Here is a 15,122-nt window from a genome sequence, read left to right as displayed (position 1 = left end):
TATTAATATTAATAATAAAAATATTTTCTATTATCAATTTAAAATTATTCTAAAAAGAAAGTTTTAATTCATTATTTAAGTTGAGGGAGATTTATCAGTTTCATTCGTATAGTATAGTTAATAGTAGGAACGCTTCTGAGATGAAGCGGTACGCGCGTTGTTTTACAAGCATCCGACGATTCGTTATTAGGCAATGCACGGTAAGAGGGGAACAGTGGGCGTCGCCAACGAAATCGAGCCGAAATGTGTAACTAAATCCCAGCTCTGAATTATGGCCTAAAAATTTTAAACCCAAGTTGGACAGATTTACATAAAACGGAAAAGTGTAAAGAGGTCTCCTGGGACTTAATGTATTAGTTTATTTAATATATAGATTTCGATTTTGATATTATGTACGTGGCTATATGACGATGAACGCTGGCATGGTACATGAAAGCGAAATAGAAGCGTTTAAATGTCCGGCAAGGCTAACCAAGGACAGCACAACTATACACGATTGGATGTTGCAGGTGGAATCGCGTCGCCGAGACACTACGGAGGAGTGAGTAAGGAACCTCTTCTTTCACCTAGTCATTCACACTCTGCTTGCCCGGCAACACCTACCCATAATCAACACAACGCCACCAATACACAACACTTTACGAGTCAACAACATACCTCTATGTTATACCAACACACCAACGCCAACACTATCAACACGGCAGATATGCAGAACAATCAGTTCTGTTACGATCGGTCGTCAGTACCGCTCTATCCGTCTGGCGGGGAAGCGCAAGATGCCAGGTCACTGCCTTCCGCTAATAACGTCAGTCACCAAATCGGTGAGCAGACATTAGACTATTTAATGTCATGTGACCATTCACCTTTTTTTTTTTGCAATGTGCAATATTCACTACCACGAGGTCGTCACCTCTCAAATTCGCTCGTAACTCCATGTTTCTCGTTAAAAGATAAGTGTCGTCGATCATTCCTCCGCAACTTTAAACGTAATTATAATCGGAATCATCATTATCATCATAATCATCCTTGCCAGCAGCAGCAGCAGTTTTAGTGGATGTAAAGCATGTATTGGGTGCGGAAACATGTAAATGTCTCTTTCTCTATCTTTTCCTTTTTCATTTTTTTTAATAGTTCATTCATCGAGATGTTTACGATTACGTAAGTACATCGGATATTAGTCCATCTTTTCATTATTCGATATGCTTCAAAAATACTTTTTAATATGCTTTACAATATAGTGAAAGAACTAGTTAATCTACTTCGTATATTGTTTGAGATAAGAAAGAGGAATACTTGAAATTCTATCCTCAAAGGTTAATGTTAGTAGTTAATTTATTCTGCTTTTTATATCAGATTTCTAAAGAGCTGGAAAAATCTAAATTTAAATTTAATTTTACAAATGTAATTATATAATTTTTATATCTGTACAATTGTAGAATGTAGTATTATAATATTACGTATAATAGATTGTGTAAGTTACGTAATTTAATATTATTTAATATTTTTTAAAATAATATTAAACAGTTTTTCTAAATCCAAAGGATTTAGAAATCTTTCCATATCGTACATTTGTTAGATATTATCGTCAAAATCATACTTCATTTCTTATTTGCGGGAATCATTTTTATAAGTGTAAGAATATATTTTAAATGTTGCATGACGCTTTTTTTAAATGTAATTGTAATTCCATCAAGTGTAACTATTATTATAATGCTGAATGTAAGTAAGCTGATAATAATTTATCATTTATGTCGCTATCTCGCAGACAAATTATTTATGTCGATGTGCACTGTGATATATGAACACGATTTCATAAGGTTGAGAAGGCTGTAATCGCACGTTATGAACATAGAAAATTCTTTGTTGTATTAAATTGATTCTTAGTATATTGTAGTATCACTAATTTGTACTGTTACATTAAATTTAGTTCTTTTATTTTTTGATCGTAGATCGTAGTATTAGAAGAACTAACAAGGGAACACAACCAAGTTAATCTCTCCGATTTAAATGAATTTTTAGTATGTTGTTTTATGGACAAAGATAGGAGACACGTATTTTTTTATACGTGCTGAGTCGCATGTTAAGGGGGTAACATCCTTCCTTGAAAAAAATCGGTTTTTTCCTTTCAGATTGAATATCGTCGAAATTGTAAGGGATAGCAAAAAATTTGCAGAATGAAAATTGAATGGCATTAAGAGTACTTTGAACTACAATAAAAAATTTTTTTCTTTATAAATAAATAATTTTTATTATAAATAAATAATTTAAAAAAATTTTTTTTTTATTACAGTTCTAATGTACTCTTGAAGCCATTCAATTTTCATTCTGAAAATTTTTTTCTATCTCTTACAATTTCGACGATATTCAATCTGAAAGAAAAAAAAACCGATTTTTTTCAAGGAAGGATTTCACTCCCTTAACATACGACTCGGCACGTATAAAAAAATATGTATTTCCTATTTTTGTTCATAGAACAACATACTAAAAGCTCATTTAAATCGGAGAGATTCACTTGGTTGTGTTCCTTTATAAGTCATAAGTTAACGTTTTTGTGATTATTATAGGAATTTTTTGGAACCTTATGGAATGTTTCATTTTTTCTTTCCAGGTTACATACATGTTTTAAAGTATAAAAAATTAAAACAAACTTCTGATTTTGAAATTATGTTATAAAAAGTCGAAAGAACATGCGACCGATGGAAATCGAAATGAATCATCCAAGTTGACAAATTGCAGGGATGGGAAGTTACTTTGTAAAAGTAATTAATTACAGTTACAGTTTTTTTCTCTCAAAAAGTAATCAATTATTGTTACAAGTTATTGATTCTGAAAAGTAATTCGTTATAGTTACAGTTATTGAAAAAGTAACTTTTACCATGCGTCATTAAAGAAAGTTTAAATTTTAAACTTTCTTTAGAGACTCATGGATAGAGATACTACTATTAAATTTAACAAAAATACATGCTGTCCCAAGTTACCTACACTGTTCCAAGTCACCTATATTTGCGGTACTCCCATCCCTGATAAATTGTGATTCCATAATAATATAGAAGATTTTAACTATCTAATTTTCTGTGTTTATGAGATCACTTCACCTGCATTTCTTTCTCTTGCTTTACCTTGTTTCTTGTTTGCAACTTACACTCGCGTGATTTCAAATTAGACAGTTCTAACGTAGAAAATAGCTTATTTAATTTAAGAAAAATTCGTACATATCCTAAAATAGATTTATTTATACTTGTACCACATATATATTACTGCACATTATGTAAACATCCAAGCATCTGTATCATAACTCACAAAATACGTAATTTGATATCATTACTACCTACCTGCACCATTTACGAATATGTGTTATGATTAGGACAACATTACGGTATTATATCGTTTATCTAATTGTAAATCGTGTAACGATAACGATGCCATTTTGTCCATCTTGTCATTTTGTGCCAAAATTTTATATCTGTGACATTTTGAGCGTTTTATGATATGTATTGCTCATAGAAGAATTTATTGTTTACTTTGTAATTCAAAAAAACCAGAAAATTTTGACAAACAAAATTTTATTATTCCTTTTTAATTCCTTGATTAGATAAAAGCATTGCAATTAACGGCGTTAAAACGTTGAGTTAGCTTATTATGATTATTAGAAAGGTAACTCAACGTTATGAATATCGTTACTATATCAAAACTATGGTACACAAAAAACATAAGCAATGAGGCGTGAGCAGTAAGCAAATTAACCTTTTGGATTTGATACTGCTTACATTGTTACTTTATGTCTCTATTTTGATTGATCGATTCGCTTACTACTTACATCTTACTGTCTTACGTTTTTTTTTTCCGTATCATAGCCTTTAATTTAACTTTATTTGTGCATAACTGCAGACATCTTTATGTTGATAATATCAAAGATGTCAACAGAATTGTACTATATTATATCATATTATAATTATATATTATATAAAAATTAAGAAATGTATAATTCTCTCACAGCGAATTTGGTTGGCAATGCGCATTAGTGCAAATTAAAGCCGTCGTACACAAATCGACGTAAAGATGTGCGTTTATTATATGTATATTAAACCGAAATATCCCTAGTATATTTCATTGTGCTGTTTGGTAAATTATTGGTGAACTATTTTATCTTTCGAGATATTTGCATTACACTTTTACATTTAGATTAGATCAGTATGCAACGACTTTTATATGCACCAGTGCACACTAGCACGTCTAACCGAATTCGTTAATTTCAACTCACTGGGATCAAGCAAATTCTCTGCTCTCAACTTTCCCTTCTGTTCTCATATTCCAATATGCGTAGAATGAAAATGGACTTGTTCAGCGTAGCGAATCATTAAGTTGCTCTAATAACCGAAGCTAATTTAAGGAGATTCTAAAATCGTCTGTTTTACCGATTAAACGCAATAATTTTCATAGAACGGTATTACATATTATATTACTTACTTTTATAGATATTTTATTATTTGGTAATTCTTTAAAATTGAAGTATAGCACTAATACGTGCCTGTAACGTGAATTTTATGTTGAGACACAAAATTTTAAACTTAAGATCTTTTTTTATCATTTTTTGGTCCCAAATGACATCTAGAGTTGTTATAAGTCGAAACAACATTTACTTAATATAAAAATTCTGCAAACTGTACTTTCGAAATTGAAGCTTACAAACTAGTAGAATGAAGAAACAACGTCGAGTTCTTGGAATTTGACTTAGACATTTAATTCTATATGATATCGTTCTATCAAAATTTATGTATATGTGCGTGCGATATTGATGTAATAGTGTGTAAAGATATGTCGATGTGTCATATTATCGGTAAAACAGCGATGCTATTGTAGTCTTCAGTTTAGGGTTCCCTTTAAAGGTAAGATTACTGCTGTTGTACTCGGAGTTTCGGCTGACCGACGCTGCAGCCACGTTCTATGCGTGTCTCCTAATCTCATTTGCCATTTTCATTTTATGTATGAGTGGTAAATGCGAAATAGTGGGAGGACATTATAAGAGAAGTGTGTTAGTTTCGATGATAGGGGAAGATCGAGATTAAGATAGTTCGAGTGTACACATTTTTGTGGTACACAAAATAGTTATCATAATTAAAAATATCATAGCATAAGCTTGCATTAAAATTTTAGGAATGTTACTAATAAGATATTTCCAGGAAGTTGAATATTTCATATGAAAAACGCAATATTCTGCTTCGCGTGAGCGCGGCAGAGCGCTGAAAGTGGCAAATGTGACATCGGATTTATTATGTCTTAATCATTCTCTCATCTCTCGGGGAGGGGGGATCACACATCTTGTGTTCATCTATGTAATATAACATCACATTGTAAAAAGATAAACTCAGACACCGCTTATCTCTACGTGCTATGGAAACATTTACTAACAATGAAGCCTCTGTGTACAGTGCATCGAGCTTTCGTGATTAATATTTTTATATATTTTGCGCATTTTTTTCTATCAACCCCATCAATCTGTCATCGTATGCACCACTTATTTTATAAAAAATTGAAATTTTGTAATAAGCAAATGGATAAAATAGCTCGGACTTGTCGTGTACTTTCTCTTGACAGATCAATACAATTTTTTAAGTTCGTTAATTATATGAAAGAATATAAAACTTTCTAATTTTTGATTTATTATATGAAGATATCTGAAAAATTTGAAAGTTTTAAGTAAGATTGGAATATGGAATTTTTGGCCGGACTTCTTTAGACCGTTTATTTTATGGTTTACGGTTTGGACATTTGTTCCGGGTACCTCTGTAAAGCCTTATTGTGTCCATGGTGCTAAAATTCGGTCCGAGATTTTGGACAAAAAAGAATTAACAAATCATATTTGGACATTTTTTCACATGACCAATGCGATTGGTCAATTCTTTCTTCATCCGAAATTTCGGACCTAAAGCTTTAGACAGAAACGATTTCTAGACTCTTCTTTTAAAACAGCCTAATATCTTTTACGTGCTTTTTCTCGGAAAGTTTCTTTTCAATGCCATTTTAAACCTGAGAACAAAAGGAACCCATACAATGTATACCTGAGGAAGGGTGATGACTTTCACATCTCTTTACTAAGAAGAATGTGAAAAAGTTACCATCTCCCTCTTTAGGTAGTACACTACCTTCACTATTTTACAATAAAAATTGCTAATAGAACAATCTCCTTCACTATTCTTCAATAAAAATTGCTAATATAATCTCTCTTATATGAGGTATTTAGAAACTAATGAAAATGTCACGATATTTAGATTGTTTATTCTTCTATTTAAAATTTAGAAGGTTTCTAGCATCATGGACATAAGACTTTACAAAGGTACCCGGAACAAATGTCCAAACCGTAATATAAGTAATAAAATAAATAATCTAAAGAAGATGCCAAAAGTTCCGTATTCCAATCTTACTTAAACTTTCAAATTTTTCAGATATCCTCATATGATAAATCAAAGATTAAAATAAAAAGTTTTATATTCTTTCATATAATTAATGAACTTAAATATAGCACTTTCTACGAATAAAACGGAAACTATGCATTAAGTTTAAAAGAAAAATAAATAGAAGAAAACTATAGAACGATGCAAAAATCATTTCTTTTCTATTTATTGGCTGTAAAAATTTTTGAGTATTTGAGTATTATTTCTTATTAGTGATTATTTTTTACCATGTATGTGACATAATTTACAAGCTGTGCATAACTATTTGTTGTTTGAATCCTTTGAACGATAAAGAACAGATGCACATACTTTTAAATTATCGTCGTTTTCACTTTTTACATTTTTAAAACATTGTGAAATACTGGAATTAATTATCAAAATATTTAGTATTGGCGACTAACGCGTAATAGAGAGAAAGTACACCTATAAAGCATTTTTTATATCTTATTGCAGAACAAACAGAATTATGTATGCTTTTAATCGAATTGGATTCATATCAAGATGTATTTTAACTTTTATTCGTCAAAATATTGTTGCAGAACCTTTGTGTCACAAGTGCAGTATTCTGCATTATACATAATAAATTAAAACCACACATGCACATACATGTACACGAATACCGTACCAATTGGAAAATTAAAACTGTGACGTACAAAGGAAATACAGCACACGTTGCGGGAACGTTTTTTTTCATAAAAATTATTCTTGTTATAGGTAACGCCAGCACCTCGGAATTTGTGCGGCAAGAATTAAGGGCGATTGTTGGCGCGCGAACGCAACAGCAACAGCAGCAGCAGCAACAGAGAGTGCCCAACAACCTACAGAATAATCTTTCTGGTCAAGTTTCTCAGGACGATCTTGAAGCACTTGGTCTGACATTCGAGATTCCTTCTGCAGGTATGTGCACTGGGTTGTAGAATCTTCGTTGCTGCTTTTCGAACTTCGAATTTCGAAATCACAGAGGCGGTTACTCGGTAAATGATCAGCTACAAGTATGCTCACACAGCAAAACTGGGGATGTCACAAGGGATCTATCACAACTGTTCGGAACCGTTCGGAATTGTTCGGAACGATTCGATTCTTTTTCTCTTTATTATAACAGGTCCCTTATCAGTAAAACTACGTTTTCTTATAATATTAATTTCTCTACTTTTTTTATTTTAACGCAATGATAATTGTGCATTGCCCAGAACTGGAATGCAGAGTAATTGAATCAAATAAAGAATTTTACGCTACGTATATCTTATCGGTTTAGCACCGCGCTTTTGATAGATCGGTTATATAAGTTAATATACGAGTATATTATATATAGGGTGTATTCCGAATTACGCATGAAACGCATGATGCATCGCTTTATCTTTCTTTATTATTTGATGAGCAATAAGGACAAATGATGCATCATGCACTTCATGTGTAACTCTGAACGCATCCATAGACATTTTATTACTATCTGTAAATTACGTATTTATTGAAGATAAAGTAAGTGTGAGGTATACATGAAGTTATTTAATTTCAAAATACAAGATTTTGTGGTATGCTTTCAGCATACACGAATCAAAATCGATCGTACGAAGATAATTTGAATTTAATAAGTTTGATTTTTGTCTGCATTTCTATATAGAGAGGCATTGCTTTTCCTCCTTCGAATTTTCTCAGACTTTATTCATACAATCCCAATGTTAATTCCGGTCCCCACATATTAATTTTTCATATGACGTTTCATGAGCGAGTACTGTGAAAAAGTATTACAAGCATTATAGTTTCCCCTCGTAGATCACGCACATTTTTCTAGATTCGTCATCGCACGCGATTACTGTTACAACTAATTACACTGATTTACAATGCATCTCCTGAGGCCCCGTGTGTTTCTCCGTGAAATCTACATAAGAAATTTCAAATATACATAACGAAAACCCAAGCTCTTCCAAGGTAGTTTCGAATGCAGAAAATGTTACGAGTAAATTTTATTTTTTACATTATAATATTATAATACATTATAAAAAAAAAGAAAAAAATATTGAATGTGGATTTCTCGTCATGTTTGATTGGAATGAACGTTAAGCTATTTGTATAATTTCTGAAATCTTTTACGAGAGAGACAAAAGCGAGTCCTCGGTCGATCGAGATTCGTACGAATCTGTATTGATGTACAGGCTGAAGCACGCGCGATCGCTATACGTAATCTCCCGCTTCTTGTATAAAAAGAGGCATAATACTTTAGTTTTACAAAGATTGTGGTAACGCCTACTGTTACGATGTCCTAACTAGGTGAGGCTGTGGTTAGTGATGGCCCCGCCAAGATCTGGGGGAGCGCCGGAAGTGCCCCCTCGTCCTCCAGGGTAAGAACCCCATTCCGACAATATATAATTACTTTTACATATTTTTTTAAATTTGATTTTGTTATGCTATGTCTTCCCTCTATACGCTTGGCTTCAGAACTGATTGTGCACGAAACATGTTTAATGATCTCTCTCTATTTGCGCACTGAGCGTAAAACTTGTATGGGGTTACTTACTTTTTTTAAATTTACATCGCTCTACAAATGCATGCGAAGTCATCGTTCGACGATTATTGTCTCGGCATTGTCGTTACAGTACTCGCACGTGATGATAATTCTTTCGAATTTTCCGCAATAGCCGTATAGTTGGAGATTCAACTCTTGTGTATGCTAAAGTAGAAACGTGCCCTGAAAATTATAGTTGATTGAAGAAGACTTGAGAAAGATAGCATTTATTTGATGAATTTCTACTCTTTTAAATTAGGGATTGGCTTTATAGTTGTAGAATTTTTTTATTCCTACTTCTTTTTCTTTTTACTACTATTTATTTCTATTTTATTTTTAGTTTAACCAAAAAGGGAAAATAAAAATAAGTCTTTAATTATTATTTCTACTTATATTTATACTTTTTAATTTTATTTCTTATATTTTTTACACATAGTAAGTATTATTATATATTTTTTTTGTTTAATGTACGAGTTTAAAATATGTTATAAAAAATAAAATTATCAGAATTTAATTATTATTTTGATTTGTTTGATAACAGATCTTTGAAGTTATAATTAATCACGAAATTGTCTTAATCTATAAAATATAGTGAAGTATATATCTTTATAAATAAAAATTTTATAATATTTATTTTACAGAAAGTAATGTTACAAAAAAATTTTTTTTACAAATAATAGAATATAAAGTAATTAATAGCTAATACCCCGAAAATTTAATTAATATTTATATTTCGTTAACAAAACATTAAAAGTTTTTATATTTTTTCAATTAAGAAATATGCATTGTAATAATGCATAAAATATCGATGAAAACGTTTAAGTTTTACACTCAGTGTCAATGAGAAACGCTGTGTTTAATATTAAACAAGCTGATTTTGTTATCTCGCTAAATAGATTCTTGTTCGGACTTTATCGAGGTGCATTAGCTAAACATGGTTAATTGCCTCTATTGTCTGTATAATGTAGCGCGCATTTACGAGTTGCATATATTTTGTGCTAGGACTAATTGTAGTTCTTCGGCTGCATTAACTGCGAGTAACTTCTTTTAAATTTGTGTCATTCACGCAAGCGTATGACTGATACGACGCCAGCGTAAAATTAAATTTAATGAAATTTAATAAAAAATTTAATAAAAAAAAGTTTTCGCTAATTTCGTGATATTTTTTTATGACATGAAAATAATTAATTGAACTCTGAATGTTAAAGAAATATGAAAACATGCAATCTTATAAAAATTATCCGGGATCATTAGATGGTATAGATGAAGCTCAGGATTTGATATATGGAATTTAAAGTTTAATTTTCTCAATATAAATTTTTTTATTGCATAAAATTTATTTTCCTCAAACTTTCGAATAGTAAATTATAGTTTTGGAAACAACATTAAAAATGGGAAGAAAGTTGTGTATGTGTATGTAAGTATATGAGATAGTTTTTTTTTTTATGAATTAATTTTAAGTAGACTTTGTTTTTTTTAACAACACTCTGAAATTCTTTGGGTACTAAAAAGAAAATAAGAAAAGTGATATTATCTAATTAAGAATTTTAAGAATTGGAATATATAAAAAAATGGATTATCTATAAGTTAAATATTTCTCACTATTTTAAAATAGTGCAATGAAATATTCATTTCGTATTATATATATATATAAATAGTTTTGGAAACATAAAATATAACTTTGTTGATTCATTTTATCTTCATAGCTCACACACATACAGAAATTATTTTTATAATTAATGTTCTTTTTTACCATTATTATTAAATAGAATTTTTTCAACTTAATTTATCCGAAAAAAATAAATAATTAAAAATGGAGAGCAATTCTTCATGTTTAAGGAATAAGTGGGATTTTTCCCCTGTGCATCGCGCATAATTTTTTTTTCGATATTTTTAAAGATTTCAGCGCAATGCACTCATTCTCATATTGAGTGCCTATGTAAGGGATGTCAAGCAAAAGTATTTCCTTTCGTATCTACAGGGTGATGGTGTTGTAAGCTTCAGCTCATTCGGAGTAATCAGTAATCATACTACCATTTGTTGTATTGTATAACGTACGTCTAGTAATGCTTTTTCACAGTGAGCCAACTAGATATCTACGCGTAGTTCTTCATTTCTTTTTTTTTTCCGAAAACGATTATTCTTATTGCATGAGGAAATCCGCTAATGCTACAAACAGGAGGGTTTAGAAAGACATTCTAAATTTAAATCTATATACGATTTTCTAATGTATGTTCTTTATATCGAACGTATCATAGTTATCTGTAAGAAAACTCGACTGGAATGCGATTAATTCATTAATTTAGGATCAATTTGTTTTTAACATACAGGATGTGTCGTATATGTAATTTATCGCAATACTTGCTTATAAAATAAATTACAAAATGAATATTTTTTGGCAGCGGTAGCTTCATGTCATTTATGTGTCAAATACTTGCATTAATCACGTACCAAATAAAAAAAAACTTTATTTCAATCTAGATGATAATGTATCTAAAAATAATATCTATCATTAATATATGAGTTGCAAATTTTTATTTTAAGTATTAATTAGAAATAATTAAACAAAAGTTAAAGAATACAATAATTGTTACTGAATCTATTTAGTAAAAGCGAGAAAGTCTTTTGTGTTATGCTTCTGCCGATCGTGAAGTAAAAAATATTCAATTGGCAATTAAAGGCGGAGTACATATATTTCGTTTGAAAGATTTTACAGTAGCGATCATTGTTCTGCATTGAGATATTGGATGTGTAGTTGCTATGTGGCTTCAGATTTCTGTTCTTTAAGTTTATTAGGGCGAATCATTGTTTGGACATAACTATTGAAAGGATTCACACATCTGAATAATAAAGACTGAATTTCAAATAGGTGAATTCTTTCCATCTTACCAAATTCTGAACAATTATTCCATAAACATGTATATGCGAATACTAAATATACGAGACACGGCTGTACCATTAATGCTCTGCTACTTGAAAATATTTGAGATTAATATTCGAATCTTATACGATGGAAATATTGCAATAGATTGTCAGTCATCAAAGTGATTTCAAACCGATTGTCGGAGAAATGTTCACTGTAGAGACATTATTCCTTATTGAGCCCTTTGATCCTTTGTTTCACACATATTGGATTTGTAGGGAACCTTAATTTCACGAATCCTTAAAATCTTAAATCTTTTGATGCAAATTCTTGATTTCTCGATTTTCAATTTTTATACTGTAAACTCTTGGTTTTACGGATCTTTGGTTTTAAAGATTATTTTAAATAATTAGTTTTGCTGATTCTTATACGCACATATTCCTAAATTCACACATTTTTGATACGGACTTAGTGTCATAAATCCTTAATTACAAAAGCATCATTGTGAATCTATATTATTCCGCATAACATTATTGTAAATTCTTCGTTTTTTTAAATCTTAATTTCACAAATTTCCTGTATCGTAGATCCTTAATTTCGACGGATTCAATTTTATTAAACAATTTCTGGTCCCATAATACCCGATTTATATTATTTTATCATTTAATTAAGCTTATAATTTTTTTTTTAAATACCAAAGTCAAAGGTACTTTGATGCCAGAGATTTAAATCTTAATGCCAAAAAAACCATTTTTAATATCTTGTAATATTTGCAACTGTTTTGTTACTCTATAAGTATATACTCTTCGCGATCGGTTTCGAAATCTTTATATCAGAAATAGCGAAAGCAGTTCTAAGAACGCCTTTTGATTTCAGATTACTATGGAGGAGGCACGAGGTGATCCGACGAAATCATCATTGCTGCAGAAGCTACTGCAGTCCGAGTGACTGCAGGCCACTATCCCGTCATGCAGTAAAGAGTTATATGTAATATATTTTTGAGTATGCAGAGAGCGGAACGGAGATATATAGGACGTATATAAAACGCGGAAGAGAGCAAGAGTGCGAAAAAAAGAGGAGAAAATGTGTGAGAAAGTGTTATAAAATGCATATACACTTATACGTAATGGATACTATTGTATTATATGTAACGTCACACACGGAGTCAGTATTCATATACGTATCACCAAATACAATGCAAAACTAGCGCGCGGTGCTCTCTAGAATGTTGCCCGTCGATCAGCTGAGGAAAAAAGGACGAGCGAGAGCGAGAGAGAGAGAGAGAGAGAGAGAGAGAGAGAGAGAGAAGAGAAGAGAAGTGTGAGAAATAGAAAGATAGATATAGAGAGAAAATGAGAGATGTAAAGATAGAGATAGGGAAAAAAAGAGAAATAGAAAGATAGAAATAGAAAGAAAAAGAGAGATAGAAAAAGGGGGAAACGGCGGGACCTATTCCCTTTCTTTTTTACTTTTCGAACTTGAAGGACCAAAAGTTTTAGTTTTTGTTTGGCTGTGTGAAGATTTCCTGGCTGAGCATGCGATTCGCCAGGAGTATCGAGGTCGCGTCGTATCGCGGCACGGAGAGAATCGATTCGCGGCGTTCGTTCCCGTCGCTTTTTATGTTTTTTCCTTTTTTTGTTTTGTTTGTTGAGGAAAGAGTCTTTCTCTCAAGCTCTCGTCTCGGCTTCGGATGACCGAAGATTTATGTCGTATCGTATATTACGCTGTGACGATCACAAGCATACGATGAACCCACATCCGCATTTTACCTGTCGATACCTGTGTGTATGTATGTGTATGTATGTGTTAATGCTTGCGCGTGTGCGTGTGTATCGCGTTCTCCGTCAGTATTGTATTTGGTATATCACAAGAGCGGGAAAAAAAAGGAGAGGAAACTATATATAGGTACCTCAAAAAAAGGTATACTTTACTATACCACTGGCTGTTGAACATAGATACTATTTATAGGATTTAATTATTCTATACACAGATGAAAAAAAGAAAGAAATAGAGCACTCTATTCACGTATTCTTCTTAATTTAACATCCTTTTTCGACTATTACATTTATGGATAATATATTTGTGATTGTAAGAATCTGCAACCAAAATGTGACAAAGAATACTTGTTGTTGTTAATATGATTATAATATTATATTGTAATATTATTATATTGTAATAACTATTAATTATTTTATTTTATTTTATTATATTATTAATATTATTATTATTATCATCATCGACATTATTATTATCACTATTACCAATATTCTTGTTGCAATTGCTATATTATTATAATAATAAGAATAATTATATTATTTTATTATATATATCAATATTGATATTATTGAACACTTGGAATATTCATATTTCTATTCAATAGTAAGAGTACCTTTATATAAATATAAATATAAATATATTGTATAAATGTATATGTATATATATATGTATAGTGGGTTTATGTACGCGTTATATATAAATAATAGATGCGGACATTATTTATGTATAATCGATATATAAATTGACGTATATTTATATATCTATACATGCGAGATGGAGAAAGAAAGAAAAAAAGAGGGAAATCGATCTTCTATTTTGCATAGCTCGGTAATGATTCTCTTTTGGGTCTTAGATGCACACTAAATTACTTCTAAATGACATCTGTTGTTATATAAATGAGAAAAGAGGAAATCTAATTACACCTACACGTGTATATGCACACGATGCTATGCGCGCGCACGTGTGTGTGTATACGCGTGTACACATACATATGAAAGAAATCTCACGCAAGTGTCTTATTTTTCCAGGAAGTTCACCACTTATTAAAAGTTGGAAGAAATCGCTACTAGAGGTTTTGAATGTGTGTGATGATAATGATGGGCTTTCGGTCTGAGATAAGCGAATAGAACGTCGGCGAGTTTTCTTTAGCATCGACGGAATTTTGTTTTAATTGCAAAATTAATGATTCGCATGAGAAAACCGTCTCTCTTTTCCATGTTGACCGTGATTTATAAATGTGATTTCGACGGACGCGGACGTTGCAATTCTAGTGTTTATTTGGCGTGTATTATTATATTTATATTGTTATGCGTCCGTCTTGTGGTTTTTTTAAATTTCGAAATTAGTTTTTTTATCGAAAGGAAAAGGGATTCGCGTTTTATAAGTTTTTTTTTTGAATTATTTAATGGAAATTAGCTTATATCGTTTAGTGTTTGAGCCATCGCGTGATGTACATAATGAAAAGCAACGTATTCGGATTTGTTTGTTGCGTGTTTTACCTAAAAAACTTATAGATATTTGTACGTAC

The 15,122-nt window shown here is 31.1% G+C and overlaps 1 protein-coding gene across 6 annotated transcripts in view; it reads left to right on the top strand.

The window, feature by feature from the left end:
* LOC108764600 (nuclear receptor coactivator 3) overlaps positions 1 to 13,153 on the top strand; it is a 151,306-nt gene extending 138,153 nt beyond the window's left edge. For 4 of the 6 annotated variants that reach the window (XM_018512911.1, XM_018512915.1, XM_018512910.1 and 1 more), the window contains 4 exons: positions 510 to 821; positions 7,167 to 7,349; positions 8,721 to 8,791; positions 12,695 to 13,153. In XM_018512911.1, the coding sequence (XP_018368413.1) occupies positions 510 to 821; positions 7,167 to 7,349; positions 8,721 to 8,791; positions 12,695 to 12,766 (638 nt within the window). In that variant the 3' untranslated portion in view covers positions 12,767 to 13,153. The remainder of the gene's footprint in view (positions 1 to 509; positions 822 to 7,166; positions 7,350 to 8,720; positions 8,792 to 12,694) is intronic. The other 2 variants (XM_018512914.1, XM_018512913.1) reach the window with 2 other exon arrangements.
* Positions 13,154 to 15,122: the final 1,969 nt, after the last annotated feature.

The sequence above is a fragment of the Trachymyrmex cornetzi genome, unplaced genomic scaffold (genome assembly GCF_001594075.2).
Source record: "Trachymyrmex cornetzi isolate Tcor2-1 unplaced genomic scaffold, Tcor1.1 scaffold44, whole genome shotgun sequence".
Classification (NCBI taxonomy): Eukaryota; Metazoa; Arthropoda; class Insecta; order Hymenoptera; family Formicidae; genus Trachymyrmex; species Trachymyrmex cornetzi.
This window is presented reverse-complemented; position numbering and strand designations above follow the sequence as displayed.